At 40.2% G+C, this 20,807-nt stretch overlaps 1 protein-coding gene across 1 annotated transcript; it reads right to left on the reverse strand.

The window, feature by feature from the left end:
* Positions 1 to 8,043: 8,043 nt before the first annotated feature.
* scn4bb (sodium channel, voltage-gated, type IV, beta b) lies at positions 8,044 to 19,329 on the reverse strand (the record flags this gene model as incomplete). The annotated part of the gene is made up of 7 exons (XM_080040761.1): positions 18,920 to 19,329; positions 18,271 to 18,609; positions 13,917 to 14,080; positions 13,704 to 13,809; positions 9,480 to 9,611; positions 8,326 to 8,455; positions 8,044 to 8,140 (listed from the first exon to the last, which is right to left on the reverse strand). The coding sequence occupies exons 2-7, from the start codon at positions 18,353 to 18,355 to the stop codon at positions 8,044 to 8,046; spliced, it is 714 nt and encodes a 237-aa protein (XP_079896887.1). The 5' UTR covers positions 18,356 to 18,609; positions 18,920 to 19,329.
* Between the last annotated feature and the right edge of the window lie 1,478 nt (positions 19,330 to 20,807).

The following is a 20,807-nucleotide window of genomic DNA, read 5'->3' on the forward strand; positions in this document are numbered from 1 at the left end:
ATCATAAGGCTCTCACTGACACAATCCCAGCATTGCCGTAACAAACTTTTGTTCTCTCAATTCATTGATCCAGCGAGATAGTAATTCAGACAAATCCCCTTTTTCAACAAGTCTAATTAGACAACAACCGACAAAGATTAGCCCCATGCACTCAGAGAAAACCCACACTCACAAACTGTTCAATTCAATAATTGCAATTAAAATGATTTTGATCGTATGATCCTGCTTAACGTCGTCTTGTCTCTGAAGTTGTAGAAACAGCCCAAAAGCTAAGACAGACAATTCATAGTCCCGATCGAAGGTGGACTTTTTTTCTCTCAAAGAAAACAAGAACATGGTAAACACACATGACAAGTATTATAACTCATATTATTTCTTGAAGATTGTGTACCAATATCTTTTCTCAGAGATCCCATGAAAAATACATTTAAGCCTTTTAAGCAATTGTTCTTCTCCGTCAATCTCGTTTTTCCTTTTCTTAACCAGTAGCCAATTGGCTTATACTTCGTTGATTAGTTTTACATTTAGGGAAAGGCTCTTATTTGCAGAGAGTTGGATGAGAAGATTCAATCTTCTAATTTATGCCTGTCTATGCCAGTCTACGGTTACCTCTGCAAAACGATTGATTTTAGGAGTTAACAGCTAGCATGGCTCGGTTTAGAACAAAAGAAATGCCTACCGACACCCCAAAATTTCACTGATTAACACATCATATCTCATTAGTAATTTTTTAAGAAAGCAAATAAGATTATTTCCCAACATGTCCATAAAACTGTTACTGCTTGGTTTCTTCTCATCTCACTTGGATGATCAATGGGACAAACGGACACTGATTTGGGTTTTACATTCACAAAAAAATACATATCTCAAAGTGCCCGACACAATCGCTTTATAATATTGCTTCAAGCCAGTGACTTAAGACTGGAGTCACACCAAAGGGATAGTTGAGTATTATTGAAGTGTGGTTGTATGAGGTACTTATACGTAGTTAGTCTGTTAATTAATTGAGATGGTGATCAGCACAGTCACTATAAGGAGTTTGGGGGAGACGTCGCTGTAGCAGAATTCAGCATAGTACTGTTGCAGAGGGGGCCAGCATAAAAACAGTTTTTCACCACATGTATAAATGCACATATATATCCGTTCAATTGTATGCCAAATGTAGGATTTTTCCAATGCTTTAGTTTGACGCCAGACAACGGTTTATTTTTGCACTTTTTTCAGGAGTAGGCCTATTTCAAATATTCCTACGGCAACTCCTGCTGGTGCGGTGCAGCATATCACTCCGCCAATCAGCGGTTCTACTCAGAGTTGGGCAACAAACTAAAGCAGTGAAAAAAATCCTACAATAAGCATCAACAATTGAACAGATATTTATTTTTTAGGTAAGCTTTTATATATAGCCTACACTCACTCGCCACTCACCTGTTCAATGGCTAATCAGCCAATCATTCGGAATATTTTTTTTCTTCAAAAAAGCATTTTTTTCAATTTTCTTTTGCAAAAGTAACTTAAACTGCAACATATTTTTTCGGCAAATAATATTTAGATACACAAGTTGTACAACAATTGTAAAATACAAATTAGACGTTCATTTAAAATATATTATCGAATTATTTTAACTTTGACCTAGTTGGCCGCTGACCTTTCAAAGCGCAACCGGTGATATCAGCTGTAGGCTACACCAGAGCAAGGCAAACTAAAAGCGGCACCAAGCGCAGTAGGGAGAGAGAGATGGAGGAAGAATAGATTACGTGTTCGACTTAACTCTATACCACAACATTAGCGCGATTTTGGAAGGAAAAGTAATGCTTGGCGTTATGCTAATATTAGCTTAGCTTAACTGTTTGTGTAGGCTACGTTCGCTTTGCAGCGCTGCTATTGCCCATCATCAACCGTGGCTTGGTTGCATCATGGGAAGACTATCAATGTTGGATCTTTGTATGGATTTATAAATTCCTGAAAAGATGCATGTTCTGGGCTGAATTGAAAAGCTCCTGTAAGGGCTACGATGGCACAGGGGCCAGCTGATTTGGAACAACAGCTGTTCGCTTCCAAGGGGAAAAAGTAAGGAACTCAGACTTTATTACCGTTCAAAAGTTATTAAAGCATCAACAAACTACGCAGCATGCTGTCTCGGCTCACACACTCTGTTTCAGTGAGTACATTGGGATTGTTAATGTTGGTTTTGATGGTGTGTTTTTTTAGAACGAATATTCGAATACTTGTTCGGAAAATCCAACGAGTATTCGAAGCCTGTAAAATGGTATTCGGGCCATCCCTATTTAGGTATATAGACGTGGTCAAGACAAAGTGCTGAAGTCAAACCGATCATCAGAAAGGGGACGAAAGGGGGTTTAAGTGACTTTGAACGTGGCATGGTTGATGGTGCACGGCAGGATGAATCCATACTTTCATGTTGTTCACGCTAAATTCTGAACCTGCCATCTGAATGTCGCAAATGAAATCGAGACTCATCAGACCAGGCCAGATTTTTTCCAATCTTCTATTGTCCAATTTCGGTGATCCTGTGTGAATTGTAGCCTCAGTTTCCTGTTCTTAGCTGAAAGGAGTGGCACCCGGTGGGGGCTTCTGTAGCCCATCTGCTTTAAAGTTGGACGTGTTGTGCGTTCAGAGATGGTATTCTGAATACCTTGGTTGTAACGATTGGTTATTTGAGTTACTGTTGCATTTCTATCATCTTGAACCAGTCTGCCCATCCTCCTCTGACTTCAACAAGGCACAATTGTTCACGAAACTGCCGCTCACTGGATATTTTTCCTTTTTCGGACCATTCTCAGTAAATATTAGAGATGATTGTGTGTGAAAATTCCAGTAGATTAGCAGATTCTGAAATACTCAGACCAGCCCTTCGGGCACCCTCAACATTGCCATGTTCAATGTCACTTAAAACCCCTTTCTTCCCCATTCTGTTGCTCGGTTTTAACTTCAATAAGTTGTCCTGTCCAGGTCTACATGCCTAAATGCATTGAGGTTCTGCCATGTGATTGGCTGATTATTTATATGTGTTAAGAAGAAATTGAACTGCTGTAACTAATAAAGTGGCCGGGGAGTGTATATGGTGAAATAATGTTTATGTCCTGTCTGCAACAATACAAGCTTAACTTCTGCTACCGCGACGTCTCCACCCGAACTCCTTTGTTTCCACCGAGTAGAGCGGGTCGGGTCGGAGCGGCTCAGAGCGGGACAGTTCACTTTCAAGAATCTCGGTGGTGTTTCCACTGCCGACCCTACCCTTACTGGTAGGGCGGGGTTTAGGTTGGACTGCGATAGCCACCGCCAGAATATTGGTCAAACTATCGGGCTGTGGAACAACTGTTGTCAAGCCAGCGGTCTCTCGTTTTTGCTTGGTCAGACCAGCCACTTCTATTTTTATTTATTCCCCCCGTGTTATGAGCGTATTACGCCGGTAAATGCACAGAGACGGCTCGGTGCAACTGATAGAGACAGTGAGCAAACAGCGCTGGCTGCGGCAGCTACGTGACATTGTAGCAGTGGGACACAGTGTAACCCACTGATTCATTTTATGACGAGGGAAAAAACATCACAATAAACAGTGCTGCGCTCACATTTTCGCCAAAACACAAGACTCTCTTCTTTCTTGCTGAGGTGACTACACACGACAGAAATTATTCTTTCAACCAATAAACGGACGGCATGTGTAGCTCCACCTTTTCGAGACCCTTTCAGGCGGCTGGTACCCCAACGGAGGAGTACCGAAAATAGGAGCGGCTTAGAGTGGTTAGGCACACTTATATCCGTAGGGGAGAACGGGGTAAGTAGGCACACTTTTTACTCTAGTGAGAATTGCTTATCACCTAAACATCTTTCAATAGTCATTCCTACATTAAATTGAAGCTTAAGGTGTTGGCTTGAAATGTGTACCCCTCACTTTTTCTATCTTATTGTAATAAAGAAGAAATTAATCATCAAAGACACCCTTACACATTGTGACAACCAACCCCATCAAGGGGTCGGTTGTCAAACACTATGGGGTTGTTTGTCACGATGTTATCTTAATGGGAATAATCTTGAAAAGAAGGCAAGAAAGTAGAACTAAATTTGAAAGTTTAATTGCATTGTCAAGTTGACAAAGTTGCTTACATAACTTACTGTAGCCTTGGCAGCTGGTCTAGTTTGGGATGCACTGGGTTGTTTTGATTTTATTGCCCTTTTTTATTTTGCATGCTAGCTGCCTTTTCCTGCTCTATTCTTTCCTTCTCTGGGGTGTCAGTGAGGATACAGCTTGACAATTTATTTCGTTATTGGGTTCCTTTTCTGGCTGCAGCCTTGAGATAACATGTGACAACCAACCCCCCAAAAAATGTGACGACCAACCCCAACTTGAATTTCTTGCTAGCATCAAGGCCAACAACCATCTGACAACTAATTAGCTTGCTAACCACAATCTAAACTATAGTTTACCCTTCACACTTTGTATGGGTAACAAGTGTTTTGTTATAAACCCATTGTGTAAAAGCCTAGAAGAAAAATACTGAGGAGCTAAATATTTTCAATTTGACATGAAAAACACAAACAGTCGTCTCACCTCAAATTCAACAGTCTAACTCCAAGGAAGACTATGTAGGTGACCTCTGATCCCAATTCTGGATATTTACATACCAAAATTTCACAGACAGCGCCTTCTGGTGCCGAGATATAACGATTGTGACAACCAACCCGTGTGACAAATTACCCCGTTCTCCCCTACCATACCCAACTTTTGGCAAATGGAAAACCAAAATAACCGGACTGAACCGCTCCGACCCGACCCGACCCGCTCTACTCGGTGGAAACAAGACATTATAGTGACTGTGCTTATTGCCATCTCCATAAGGTAACAGTCTTTCTATGCATAAGTACTTCATACAACCCCACTTCAATAGTATTGAACCATCCTTTTAGTATGGAGGCACATTATTATTGACATAACAGTGAATTTCAGCAACCACCAGAAACCCACACTTGTACAATGCGCTCATTCAACACCCGTTGTGATGGGGGAGGTACGTTTATATGTGACCTGACACAGTGGATACCCACACATCTGTCCCACTTTACAGAGGTATTTCTTTTTTAAAGCCAGAAATTCTGTGGCTTGAATGTGCAACTGATGTCTATTGTAAATGCAGGTGAAATTGTATTTCACTGTTTGGCTTTGATGCAGATACATTCATCTCCTTAAAATGATGCTCGATATGAATCAACCCTGTTTGGAACAGTCAATGGACTACACTGAGAGTGTCATAGAGTTTATACTTGATCCACAACCCACCAACTTGGCCTTGTATCTGACGCTTTATCCCATGATCATTTAAAGAGCCATGAATTTATGGGTCATTTACTGTATGCATTGGCAGGGCGACCAGATGTATCTTTTTTGTTGTTGCTGCAATGCAGCTGGTAAAGGTGATTTATTGCAAGGACTGACTGAATGAATGTTTGTCAGTGTTCCGGACAAAAGAGCCATACCCATGAAGAGGCACATACTATGCAGAGGGAACATGTTGAGTATCATCCAGGCATACAATATCCACATCACAAAATAGTGCTTAGCCCCATCCTTGGTTATCCACAATGAAATGAGCACGGCATAGAATGGGATTTACAGTTAACCTTAGAGCTGACGCTATCATTGTGAGTATATTGGAACATGTTTTTCCAAAAAGTGTCTCTTTTTTCAAGCATTGTGTCTAATATCTGGCCCATGTTGCACATGCTAAAAATGCATTGGTTATTTGTTTTAAAAGCAGCATCATCAGAGGGTCATTCATTTTCTAGGAGGGTAGGACAGGGGTAGGGGGTGTTTCAGGGGATTGTCTATCATGTCAGTGTAGAAGCTTGTTGTACTAAAAGTGTTTGCAGAGTTTTATGAACTGTTTTGCAATATGTAGCCCTCGCTGGAGCATAGAAGCACTAACAGGCACCTGTGTTTTATATCAAGCAAAGAGAAGATAGAGGATGAAGAGCTGAGCTGAATCCTACAATATCCTTGGAACATCATTTGTGTTAAGTGCTAGTTAGATCAGTCTTTGTTTTACTGCAGTTGTTGCAATAGATCAGACAACTTGAAGTGATTTGTTGAAAGAAGATATAAATTGATTAGTAGATTTGTGAGATAGGACAACATTATCATTTAAAAATCAAAGTTTGATTATGATTCAGTTGATCCAGTTATTGAAGAGCCATTGTAAATTTGGTTTAAGTTGAAGAGGGATTCAGCCCAGCTGTAACTACATTGCATTATTCTCTGTCTGAAGCGCTTAAACAAAAATGTGTTTTTGTTTAGGCTTCAGATGAAAAACATTCAAAGTTCACATGTTTTATGTGCTCTGGCTGTGGCCAAACACAATTATCGACACAGCGTGGCTACAATGCACTTTCAACGGTGCAGCCTTGTGCAAAAATGATATACAACTATTTCACACACAATTTAACATGTACACACTAATTCACATTAACAGCCCCATCATTTAATACAGTTTTCAGTTGATTTGGTTTTAATCTAACAAATTCAAAATGAAACTATCTACCAGAGACACTTAGCATACTGAGATAGGCATGATCTCAGTTTATACTCACTGCATAATAATCCCTGTTAACACAAGCTAAATAAGCAGCTCCCGGTGTCTACAACAGCATTTCCATTGTCCCTTTCTTAAAAGGCATTTATTCATTCTCTGTCTAAAAGTTCATTCTGTTTGCATCTTTAAGGTTTCGCTGTTTTCAGGCTCAGTGACTGGATTCTTTAAGCTTGCTCCTCAGAACATTCACAAAAAAATGACAACAGAGGAAGATAACTCGTTTAAAGCTATAGTTATAGGGCTGCAACTAACGATTATTTTGATAATCGATTAATCTGTCGATTATTTTCTCGATTAATCGATTATTAATCGATTCGTGTTTTGGGCCGTAAAATGTCAGAAAATGGTGAAAAATGTTGATCAATTTTCCAAAGCCCATGTTGACTTCCTCAAATGTATTTTTATGTCCAAAACACAAAGATATTTCAGTTTACTGTCATAATAGGATTAAATAAACTAGAAAATATTCACATTTTAGAAGCTGAAATCAGAGAATTAGGAATTTTTTTATTAAAAAATGACTTGAAACGATTAATCGATTATCAAAATAGTTGGCGATTATTTTAATAATCGATTAATAATCGATTTGTCGATTAATCGTTGCAGCTCTACTATAGTATGTTACTTGTTCATTTAAATGAATATCCATTACATTCAAGCCATTTCCAAATTAGTTGACACAAAGTTGATTAAGCCTATCAGCTCCAAAAAACTCTCTCTGAATGTCTTAGTTTTGCGTTTGAATACTGGTGTCGCCCCCTAACACTGGCGCAGAATCACAAGTAGCGCCCACAAAATGTTTCAGTTCTTGATTCTACTGCTAAGAAAAACTTGTATGTACAGCAGAAGGAATAAAATACATGCACAATCGCCGAAGGCTTGTCTCAAATAGATGCGCAGACAGTGTTGTTGTCATTACTCAGAATTCCCCATGGCGGCGACAAAAGTAAGACACTATAGCTATAATTTATTTTCCGGGGATCAGGTTGTCGGTGGGATGTACACACACACACACACACACACACACACACACACACACACACACACACACACACACACACACACACACACATATATATATTAAAGTAAGGCATTAATCCTTAATTAGTCTGTTTGAAGTGTCTCTGATATATAGGTGCAATTATCCTTTAGATATTAAATTGTGTGCACATAATAAATACTTAATGTGTGCACACATGATTTACATTCTTTAGTTGTATACCATCTGCACAGTTGCTTTTCAGTGCACGTGTGTCACCATGGTTTACACATGTGCATATTCCCCTTTGAAGGCCACAGCCAGGCAGAGTTTCTTAGGATCCCGACTTAAACATGATGAATTTGCATGTACGCAAAGTAACACATGTGCATATACAAATATATGCAAAGAAGGTACATACATATGAGTACTCATAAGGTTATATTTACATGCACTTTTTCATTTCTTTTTTGGTGTTGGTTTTGTATCAGCTTTGGATCCTGAGAGGCCATTTTCTGTGTTGTCGATCCCTGATGAAGTTACAAGGCACTCCTTACTGCAGTGGGGTTGGTAGGAAAGAAAGAAGAATGAGACAGAGTTAGAACTGTACAAACTTGGCAGCCTGAAGACTTTGAGCTTGCTTCATTTAAATTCCACTTCAGCGTGCACAGTAGTGCTCTGGTCCAAGGGCATGAAATGGTTTAGTTGCAGATGAATTTTTAGGTGGTTGTGTAAACTCACTTTTTCTCCTCAAGCTTGGCAAGTACATAGAGGGTGAAGTTCTTGATCAACATGAAGCCAATTAAGAATGCGAGGGATCCGCCCACACATGCGCCTATTATCTTGGCCAACGTGTTGTCCACCACCCTCACTGTACACAACAAAAAAACACCAGACGAAAGTTGATGGAGAAAAATACATATAAACATAAAAATTAAAACATTTATATATCATTGTGGTGTGAGAGCTCCCTGGCTGCCTTATGTGCTGTGACAATGCCTTCTAATTGGATATAAGTTGCTACCTACTTTTAGAGCTATACAGCTGTTAGTTTCCTACAACTGTAGAAGAATTATCTTCAGACAACCATTGATATCAGGATGGAATATGCTTAGGAAACATCTAGGTAGGTGGATGGTGGAACTTTTTTGCAAATTTTTCCAAAGTTTTGAGAAATGTAACTTTCAGGTTATTGTTTGAAGCTTTTTAAGGTATTTTGTGGAAAAAACTGCTGATTTGAGTGAAGAGCATGAACTGCATGATCATCCCACACAAGAAAGTGCTTAGATTATTGGAAAGTGTGATTATCAACTCTCCAGGACTGTGTGTGTGTGTGTGTGCGTGTGTGTGTGTGTGTGTGTGTGTGTGTGTGTGTGTGTGTGTGTGTGTGTGTGTGTATGTGTCTACAGGGTTATATATTTTCTCAGCGGGCTAAACATTCCTTCAGCAGGACTGACCTTGTTATGTGGCCTGATTTATTTTATCTTCTTCACCATAAAAATGTATGCATGTTGTAGTTTATTTTTACTTTCACTGTGCACATTATGGGGGGTTGAAGCAATCATGAGAGGTCCCACATTTGCATTTGGCCAATAACCAGTATGCCAGGGCTTATAGCTAAACGAGTAGTATCTATAAGGGTATTTCGGTAAATTGAGCACTGATCAACATGGTTAAGCCCATTACCGTTGCAAGAAATGGGTAGGGGAATTATTAATTGGGTACATGAATAACTGACTGGTTTGTGATAATTTAAGTAGGTTTTTTAAATAATGATATATACTGCATATATAATTTAACAATTTATTGGAATATAATTTCGCCTGAAGACCCCATTGCAAAGTGTGAAAGAAAAAATAAATCAGACCCCTCCCTCACAGCCGTTGACCACTCACACTCGTCCACCACAACCAGGGTGAAGACGGCACTGTGGTTCCTTCCCTTCTCTTTGGGGTTGCGTCCAAAACAGGTGTACTTTCCTCCGTCCTCGAAGGTGATGTTCCACAGCAGAATGGAGACGTTGTTCACTGAAAAAAAGGTAGGCTAAATGTGGGGTTGTTCAATTTACAAATATTAATTTAGTGCATACAACACGTTTAATTTATGTTTCTCAACAAAACATATATATATATCATGTAGAACTGTTATGACTTTGAGGAATGTTAAATCTCCAAGTCTAAGTCATGTTAAGAATAAATAAAAAAGTTATGTTTTGTCTGGAACCCCGCCCACTAAGAACGCGTCATCAGGCAGTGGAAGAAGAATAACCGTTCGCCATTTTGCACTTGTGGTGAATGCACATGGATCTCGAGGAGTTCTCTTTCAAGGTAAAAGTAATTCAATTAAGAGTGAGTCACTCTAAAAGCTTGTTTTTATTTGCCCTTAAGGTTGAGGAACGTGCTTATGTCAAGGTCTATGCTAATGTGTTAAAGTTAGCTAAGGTTACCATTCACTGCCGTTAGGCCTAAACAGTTAGCTACTATAATTTAAGTCTGTTACTATTTCACGAAATTAGGACATAAAGCACGTTTTTCTATCGTGTGAAATGTTTTAGAGTGTATAGTTGTTGACTTTAGTTAGAACTAGTAAGTTAATTGGTGTAGTTCGCTGGGGGGGTAGGGGGGGGGTAACCGCATTGCAACCACATGTTGGCGCTTTTTTGGGGGAATATTCACATTCACTGTCACTATCCCACGGTGGGGAAAGTCCCTGGTAATGTATTTTCTTTGTTTTATACTTCTACGCCTAGCATTGATTTACTTCAGCTTTTTACATTGGTGTTTTCAGGCTCGGCATAATTCCGTCCATTAATCTTATGATACCATGATGAAAATGTGGATCTGAATGTGTGCCTAATATGAGTGAGTAAAACTAGCGTTAGCAACTCTCGGTTGGAATTAGCATTAGTGGCTAGCGTTTAGCATTGCTGGTTAGCAAAGGCATTCAATCATAGTTTAGGTGCTTTGCTCTTTACCAGCTATACTTAGCTTGCAAAATATTGTAACGGACTGGGGGACATGTAATGCTGTGAGTTGTGTTATGTGTGTTACTCTGTTTAAGGAGGAGTTTTTTTATGCTAAGTTCGCTGGGTTGAGTTGTTGGAATTCCAGAGACAGTAAATATGTCATGGGCTTTAGGTTGTCGATTGGCTGAGAACGGGGAAATGTTGTTGTTGTTCTAAGGAATGAGCTAGGCTAAAGCCCAGTTCAGACCAAAGATTCGCCTTGCAACTGCTTGCAACTGCAACTCCTTGCGACGAGACCGCCGAAACGTTCTAAAACTGGACCTTGCGATTTGACATGTTGAATCTTCTGCGACGCCTTGCAACGCGCTGCAATGAGCAGTTCACACTGCTGCGATTTATTCCCCGCGACGTTCTAAAACCGTCTCGTCGCAAGCAGTTGCAAGGCGAATCTTTGGTCTGAACTGGGCTTAATAAGAGAGCGTGAGTTCGAGGTACACACACTTGTGAGCACAGAGAGCAAACTGTTTATTCAATAGTTCTGTTATTTTGGTGTTGGCTACGGCCCACAGTAGCCTGTGTAATAATTGGAAATAGATTGCAAGCACACCCCAGTTCCGTCTCGTGGCATTATTACCGAGGGACGCTACAATACAGCATGCTATGTTTGATGCATTTCACTTCGTTGTTACGAATCTATTTAAATGTTAATTAATTTAAAGTGGTTGATGTCTGGAATTACCTTAATAATGCCATATTAAAATAACAAATGAGGGAGGTTTATTACGCTGTTGAATGGAAATGTTTGTTGGTTAACGCAGAATTTAAGCGCCTTACCACCATGCCCCTGCAATCCAGATTTCTCTCACGGCTAGATATACTATCCTTCAAACTTCAGAAGTTATTCAAGAAGAGAGGAGGACAGATAGGCAAACGTCTTGAGAGCATTTTGGCGCCCACGAGTCAAGTAAGAATGAATTTTTGGTAAATAAATTACTGAGTTGATAGAAAAATTTGACAGAGAAAAAGGATTCTAACCAAAATTCGCTTTTCTAATCCCTTTGACCTAGGATGATGACGTCGATATAGGGCGGGAATGCGTTCTCAAGGGGCTGTGTGTCTACCTCAACGAAGGCCAAGCTAATCTTGTGAGAGTTTTTGGTGAGTGAAGTTATTTTACTGATTTTGCTATTATGTTGAGCACTAAAATATGTAGTTGGTGGAAAAACATAAAATAGATCTAGGCTACTGTACTGATGCAAATCACACAACACACTTCAGTTGTGTTTAGTAACAACATTTATATTGGTTGTGCCGCCTCAAGGACAGGTTAGTTACATTTTTGCTTCAGTTCCATGACTCACAGGTGAGTGCTTTATACAAGTTAAAAAGAAAGAATAAAATGAATCTTTCTTGTGTGTTATCAGCGCAGCCCTATGATTGGAATCGGGCAATAAAAAAGGAATCTGTTTGCTTTATTTTCTGTTATACTCAACAAATCTGTTTTTTTCATTTTACAGTCATGTAGTTGTTTTTATTTGAAGCACAGTGCAATGTTGTGATGTATTTTAAATGTATTCTTATATCTGATTAAATTGTTAGAATATTATTTGTTCGCATTAATTAGACACTCGTTCTGATGATGAAATTAGTGTTAAAACAGAAGTCATGAAGATTAAAACGGAATTTGTCAAAATATAACGGAATTTGGAAAAAAATAAAACGGATTTCATAGGGCCCTACCTATAGAGGGTTTTTTATTTAAATGATGTACCGCATTTGAGTTTAAAAGGGCAAAAAGAAGAGGATCAGACAGACGAGCTTTAATTATTTAAAATTACAAAATCTTTTAAATAACATACACATTCATTATAATTACATTGTAAACATGGATTTTTTTTTTCTCACTCTGTTCTATTTGTGATTTCACTGTGCAGGCAGAGGATGAAGCCGCCATGAAAGAATCCATTGAGGAGACCACGGTGGGAATATACGTTTTCAAACATGATGCAACCAGTCGACCAGAGGACATGGGGATTGTCCTGGAAGGCCAGCAGATACTGCAGGAACTGGACAACGTTGCATTAGCTGCTGCCATGTTGTTTGGCCTAATGTACGCATTGAACCTGAACTACCCTCCTGAACTAAAGTACACTTTTGAAGTGCTCCAGAAAGTCGTGATGGAGCTGGACGGCACCACACTCTCAAAGAAAGCCCAAGTTCTCAAAAACAGACTGAGTGAGCTGTTGTCATTGGATAATTGTTGCTCATGGACTGCATTTATCCTGGACTTTTGACATGCAACTCTTCTGCTGTTCCTTTTTGCACTATTTACATACACCATGTCTACTGTGTTTTCAAGAGACGGTTTCTCTGGCGTTCATGTGATCCCAAAATGTGCCTCTTGCATCAAAGTGCCTCGTCAGATTTGCAGTTTTCTCTTTAACTAATAGAGCTGCTACCGTGAAATATAGTGGTGGTAAAGCAAACTATTATTTCTCACATTTCAGAGCATGGTCAATCAATTTCTCTTAACACCAACTTTAATATTGTAATATTTTCAGATTGTAGCAGTTGTAGATGTTTATTGTGTTCTCCTGATTTGTGTCCTGCTGTACTGCGCACAAATTGCAAATTTTTCCCAAGCAAGGTAAACAACTGTTTTGTGAATTACAGTGTTAAAAATGTTGTATTATTTAAAAAAAATAAAAATACACATGTTGAAAAGAAAGTTGGTTCTTTGTTCCTTAATTTGCAAATGGTATGATACATGTTGCAGATAAGAGACTAGTATGGAAAGAAATCAGTGCACAGAAATATGTGAAATTATGCAGATCCTTTATAATTTGATAGTCTCAGACTTACTTGATCAGGTTGGGTATATTTAACATGACAATAATGTGTAATTTAAATAGAAAAATCATGTTTCCTAAACAGGAAATAATTGAATATAGAGAACATGAAAAATATATAAACAATTTATATTAAAATCATGTTGGTTTAACATGGGGTAATTAAATATGTTTAACATGAAAAAGTCATGTTTGCATAACCAAAAGTAATTATGTCTATTTATTGTAATTAAATCGTTTTCAGTAAACATGATTTTATTGCGTGGAACCGATGTACATATTTTTTTCATGTAAATCCAACATACTTTTTTTTTCAGTGTTGTGATGGTTCTTCCCAATGAACTCCACCCGCTCTCGAAATATACTCAGATGCGGCGTTGACTCCTCTGAGTGTATCGTGGCTTCACACACCTGATAGGACCAACGTGCTGTCAATCAATGCATCAAAACTATACCACTTACAGGTTACCAAAACGTGTACACACACAAATCTTTCTCTCACACAGAAGGCTTCTTACCTTCTGCATGGTGCCGTTGTCATTGAATTGCCAGTTGAAGTAGAGGTTCTTGATGCCGATACAGCTGGCGTATGAGCAAGGCAATAGGACGGTGCTGCCATTCACTGCCTCCAGGAAGGGAATCTTCCCCACAAACATCTCCAGGGCCTGAGCAGGCCACAGAGCTGAGGAGGAAGGGAAGGATAGAAGAAACAAGATTACACTTCACAGGGTATGAATCAGCCTTACAGGGCAGGACTAGGAGCAACATTTTTAGGAAGTTATTTGCTTTTACGCTGAGGGGATGGTGAAAAGACTGATACCACTGTCATAGTTGGCTGGATGGGAGAGTGTCTGTGCCATAGCCATATGTTCCCACAAGAAATCTAACTATATAATATAGAATAGGGTGTCTGTGTGTGTGAGTGTGTGTTGTGTCACTCCTATTCTAACCTCTCATTGTCCACTCACCCTAACCACCCAGCTGTGATGCCTAAACCTAAACGTCAATTTCAGGAACATAAGGCTGTGGGACTAGCATGGTCCCACCAGACCATCGTACTTCATTTAATTTTTACAGACTGACTACTGAAGTGAAATGAAAATTGAGCGGAAGTAGGTAGGTGGGCGGTGCCAGGCTACTGTGGGACCTTCGGCCTGTATGAAATGACACAGGCCGGTCTAGCCAGTTATCTTAGCTTAGCATAAAGACTGGAAAGAGTTTGCCTCATTTGTTTAATTTTTAAAACAACACAAAAGCTGTGTTAAAATGACAAGTTGGACTTTCACAGGAGGTATGTGCCAGACTGCTCAGTGAGTTTGTGGTCCTGTTGCCATTGTTATAAAACCAGAGAAGATTTTAGGAAGTTATTGTGCCTGGTCAAGAAATAGTCTGGATTGTGTTATCTTCATACAGAACCAAACTAGCTCTTTCCCCAGTCTTTATGCTAAGCTAGCTAATTAGCTTATTTTTCTCTGTAAGAAGGCAAGAAGTACTGTTCAGTAACTCTTGAGAACGAGATCCTGGGTCCCAATGAGATTACTTTTATGAAGAAAGGTTAGAAAAAGAATTGAGGAAATCTGCCTCATTCACACCAAAACACTGGAATAAAAAACGTAAAACTTGTCGTCAGGGGACAGCACTTCGGTTTGTAAAGTTAAAATGTATGCATGAAAATTAAACCACCTTATTATTCAAATCTTTCAGACAATTTTGATACTATTTTAAGTAAACACACAAACATACTCACTTATTCTGTAAATAAGAGGAACACTTAATGGGCAACAATTATAGATTATTTACCATGTCGACCAATTCAATTACATTTTCATCATTTAAAGAACACACCGTTACATGTATAATGTGTCTGTTGCCAATGCTGACACTTGACTAATCAAACCCTCAGTAAAATGATACCCCCAAGTCCTTGCTGTGACGTTACTGTAAATAAGAGGATGAAATCTGCTGTAACCGTACACCTGTGACCACAGTCAGACATCAACAGGAAGTCGCAGTGATTGAATCTTACTTCCTCCAATCAAAACAGATGGGTCAGCAAAACTCTCTCTTTCATCTTTTGCTTAATCCACCTTCCCGATTAGCTGCTCAGTTTTGTGATTAAGCATGTGTCAAGGTCACAGGTAGCCAAGTCACAATAGATATATTTTCAGCATGTGAAGTTCAGTCTGTATGTCTATTCGCCCACTCCTGTACACCATTAAGGCACCTCGTGCTGAATGCTTCCATCTAGTGCGTGAGGAGTATACTACACACTCCCAAGGTGCTGTGCAGGACTAGTATGCAGATGCAGAGGTTACGGGGAGAAAACACAACACCGACATAAGCCTGAATATAATCATTTGTTATGGGAGCAGCTGTGACATTTTTGTTGGCCTGTTTCCAACATTCCTGTGATTCTGCCCTCTGTTTGCTGCACACGGTGTTACGCCTTGCTCATAACATGGTCAAGGTCAACGTCTGCCAAACACCACTGCAGCAAATAGCAATAACGTATTGCTGAGAGCAGCCGATACGGTGTACCACGGCAAAAGGAGGGCACACTGTATGTGGGAATGTTATTGATTAATTCTCATCTCACTCTTTGCTATCCCGCAAACTCCCTCTCTCCACGCTTGTCCAATGCAGCACAGTGAGCTTGCAAAAGCAGTGGGAGAAATAGTGACAAGAGAGAGCATCAGCATCACCCCTCCTGTCTTTTTCTTCGTGCACATGTGTTAGTGTAACTGTTATTATAATGTATCTATTCTGCCTTAAAGAACCCTGATTTGCCTGTGTTTTGGCTCTGTCAACATTCAAATATTGCTCTACCTTAAATCAGTGGCCTATACTGCTCATTGTCTCTCCTGTGTTTCTTACAGAGGTTTCCAATTTAAGTTTAGTTCTGCAAGGTAAAGTTCTGGTGCTACAGATAAAAGTAGAACAGCGATGCTCCAGTTACTAGCCTATATACGTCAACTTTAGAGCGATGATGAATGTACAAATGTATGCTCTCCACAAAATTCGTAAAAATGTGCATGATAAATATAAATGCATATGTTTATGTTATTATGTTTATCCACAAAACTACAGCCCAACTGATGTTGGATTTGTAATACTGAACGCAATATTTCAATATTGATACTAAACTCAATATTTCTGAGTTGGATTTGATAAAAATCATCAAATTCATTAAAGATCAAAGCTGTGGGAGGAGACATACTGTATATAGTAACACAAGTTACTGTAATTGCTTAATTAAAAGATAAAGATAAACTTCTTTAAATGCACCCACAGACACTATCTTTGTCATATATCTCTATACATTTAAGCCTGATTTCCAATAGTTGGACATGTTTACACAAACTAACCAGTCTATAATATACAATGAGGTGCCTTCTCCACCACCTCAGTGTATTTTAAAATAGAAAACAAATTTGATGTTTTTTTTTCACAAAATAATGATGATGCTTGGATAATCCGCTGCAGCATCTCTCTGCTACTTGCATCTGCTGGCCTGCATCTGCTGATTACGTCTAACAAGCAGTTTTTGTTATAGGTTGGCAAAATGTCCCTGTTTATTCTAAATAAAGACAACACCTGGGAGCAAGAAATAGTTATTCTTTAGATTAGAAATCATTAACTCTTTACTTGGCAACACAAGCTCGCCTGTAAGTCAGTGTAAATGGGAGGTAGAGTTTGGCCAGGGTTTAATATTTTGAATTTCTGAAGAATAATTAAATTGATCAACTGTCCTTGACTGCAAATCAGAGGTAATTTAACAGCTTTCAATTTCCACATACTGTATAGTGTCACAGAAAGACACATCGTCTCCAAGAGATTTAACTTCTCTGCTGCACTATTGCTCTACTGATGCTCCACGCCCATAAGCAGGTTAGGCAAAAAAATCTATATACTGTAAATTATTAATATAGTAACAAAGTTGCAAATGCAGGATGACAAACTTAAATGCCAGTCAGCTATGACTAAATTTAGCTCCTAATGTGACGCTTTTTCCATTATTTTTCTTTTTTGAAAGAGGTCAAGGAAATACTTCATTTGATACATAATGTTGTTTACACCTGATAGCCCATGTCCAAAACATCTTAAGACACATGGTAAGAGGCAGAGTCAGTCTCTCATTTGCGTGGGAATTTACCTTGCAGATCTGAATAGCTACTGTTATTTTACTGTACTGTCACCGCAAACGTTTTCATTGTCAATATCTCGTTTCAGGAGTTTACTGGTTTACTGGTATACAAATGGTTTACTGGACACTGGTCCCAGTGACGGTGCTGCTCTTTTACTACACATCTGGTACAGCACAATGCACTTGTGAATCACAGGGCCTCATTTTCTTTTGTGGACATGCAATCCCCTCCCCCCCCTAACCAATATGGATCACAGGTTCCACCGAGCTGCTTGATTGCAAAAACATTACACACTTTTATCAAACAATCCCAGTCTTGTCCTTTGTGTGTTCCCAGGTAGAACCAACACCACAATAAGAACAAACCAATCCTGCCTCAAAAGCAAAATCCTCATTCAAACCCTACAGTAGTGTTCTGACGAGTGCAATAAATACCATAATAATAATAATAATAACATCGAACACCTACGTCGGTCAGAAGCACATGAAGGTCAATCTCATATTTATTTCTCAGCTTCATTGCGATGCATGACAACACAAAAACACGCTTACAGTGGCACAGGCTTTTTTGGTAATCAATAGGAAGTGAACAAAATTGAGAAAACAAATATATGAACTTTTACAAAAAAGAGCAATGAGGAGGAACACTGACTGCACGTCAGCCGTGGCATAATGACAGAGGGAGCAAACAAAAGGGAGGTGACGTCAAGGGAGTGATAAGACATTACCAAGCAGAATAGAGACTATCAGGCCGACGGCTGTGTGTGGAGGGCCCAGCCTTGGGGGTTCAACCCCAACCCACTGGACCTCCATGGCTACCGGACGTACTCCAAAACAGACACTGCTGCAGGATCCAGCCCGGGTCTCAGGATAGCTGGAGGAATATCCTTTAACACAACGTGGCCCTTTCTGGTATACTGAAGGGTAAATCAGGGAACGCCTATAGGGATTCTGGACCCCAAAGGAGACTTTTCCCAATGTTGCACCTGCAGTAGTCCAAGGGGGGAGGGGGGTTGGTGAGCCCGCCTGCCTGTCTGTCTGTCTGTCTGTCAGCCCACACAACACTCCTGTGAAAGAGACTGTAGGTTAGACAGAGGGCATTGGAGGAGTATGGGACAGAGAAACTTAGCCAAGAAGAGCGAAGAAGGAACATCTTCTAATGGGACACCATAAAAGCATATAGGCAGAGAAGTTAAAAGTAACATGTTTTTTGTTTTACAGCTGTTTTCTGCATGCTGGTTTCCAGATATGACAGGTGACATATGATAAGCTGTATCGCTTTTCCTCAATGTAAAACAGGCTCAAACTGAGAAAAAAAAACAATAACATGCAAACATGATTTGATGCGAAGTACCATTCAAGTTTTGCCAGGCCTACCTGCTCTTGCTGCTGCTGCTGGTGTTCACTCAGGGGCCAGCAGGCTGCCTGCTTGCACAAGCTGAGTCAGTGTGGTACAGGACAGCGGCTGCAGCGGCAAAACGCTCACTGCGCACAGTCAGGGTTCACTCAAGGAGAATCCACCAGCCAGCACTTTCACTGCAGAGACAGCCACATTGCAGCGCCAACCCCGTATGAGAGACAATTAGGGGAGGAGAAGGGGGAGAAGGGGGTTGGAGACAAATAGAGAGACAGACGGACAGGAGGAAAAGCCGCTGCACTCATTCTCTTCCTCAGCGGAGCCCCAGTGACTGATTCTTCTCCACTGCCCCGTCCCTGCGACTAAATCTCCCCAACTTTTCCCCCGTCCTCTCCGTTGGCTGCATGCCACCTCTCTCTCTCTCTCTCTCTCTCTCTCCCTTTCTCTCCCCCTCCCTCACCTGCCTCATATTCTCTTTCTCTCCTCCATCACCCACCATTCACTCCTCCCCTGCTCCCCTCCCTCCTCCCCATCTCCTGACTTGGGGCGTGTATGCAGACTCAGGCACTTTTGTCAGGGTGTTGGTGAAGATCAGAGAAAAAGTTCTGCAGTGCAGGTTGAGAGGGAGGGAGGTTGTGTAATGCAGCCCCCGGGGGCCAGACACACACAGTCCTGAATCAATAGGCTAATGCTCCATTCATAAATGGACAGCTCGTGTCACCAATAACGTCAACTTAAAGGGTGTCAAAAGTCTAGCATCACAGAATTACCCGTGGTAGAGGAAACCAGTGCGGTGGTTAGTCTCCATTCAAACTCAATTTTAAATGTCAGATTTTTAAAACTGCATTGTGACTTTAAAGCTATAGTGCGTAACTTCTGTTGCCCCCATGAGGAATTCTGAACAATAACAACGACACAGTTGGCGCATCTACATGGGTTAATAAGCCTTTGGTAATGGTGTATGCATTTTATACCTTCTGATCTACGTCCAGGTTTTTTCTTAGGAAACTCAAAAACTGAAACAGAAAGTATATCGTATTGTATTGTACTGTATCGTGTCATATTTCTTTTTAACTTCTTAGGATTTTTCTGAGCTCCTGCACTATGTCGGGGGACGTCACCAGTTTGTAAATGCTGCCATACTGAGAAATACAGAGAGGTTTGTGGAGCCGATAGGCTTAATAAGCTTTGTGTCAACTCATTTGGCAATGGCTTGAATGTAATCGATACGAAAACGTTACGCACTATAGCTTTAAACACTTTTCCCTTTCTTCTTTCTGCTATTCCCTCTCACTCAGTACACATCCTTCCCCAGGCAGGTTGTCTCTCCTCTCTTCCTGAAAGACAGGCTCATATTCCCCTGGCTTGGGATAATCACTATCCACAGCAAATGGCTAGGCATGTCCCTGTACGTGTGTTGTGTGTCACATTCAGTGCCTGGAAGGTCGAACTACCTTCTGTACATCACAAGGCATCCGTGCGATCAGTGTGCTGCAGCTGCAAGTGCAGTGGGGGTATGATGCAGTGTGTGCAGTCATTTTTCCCACGACCGGACAGCTCCGATCCCATAAATGATCAGACACATCGGTTAATAACAGCTGGCCAGTATAACAGTTTGTGTCTGTCTACCCTATTCACTGCCATGACATGACAGGAAGTGCTGAGCTCAGAGTTTTTCTTTCTTCCATAATGTATTAGTTCATTTTAGACCTATGGACTATACAGTACACTTAACACTGTAAGCCTGCCAGAGTCCTTTACTGTAAAAAAACTTGCTGCTATCAGTAAAAAGTGGTTGGTAAGAGGTTAATTGGAGTTTCATACTGGAGCGAAGGAGTGTCGTGGCACAAGGATGCAACTGAGATCATGTGACAGAGTGTACAGTATATAGTAGTTGCACCAGGCAGA

The sequence above is a fragment of the Ammodytes marinus genome (assembly GCF_949987685.1).
Source record: "Ammodytes marinus genome assembly, chromosome: 14".
In the NCBI taxonomy this organism is placed as follows: Eukaryota; Metazoa; Chordata; class Actinopteri; order Uranoscopiformes; family Ammodytidae; genus Ammodytes; species Ammodytes marinus.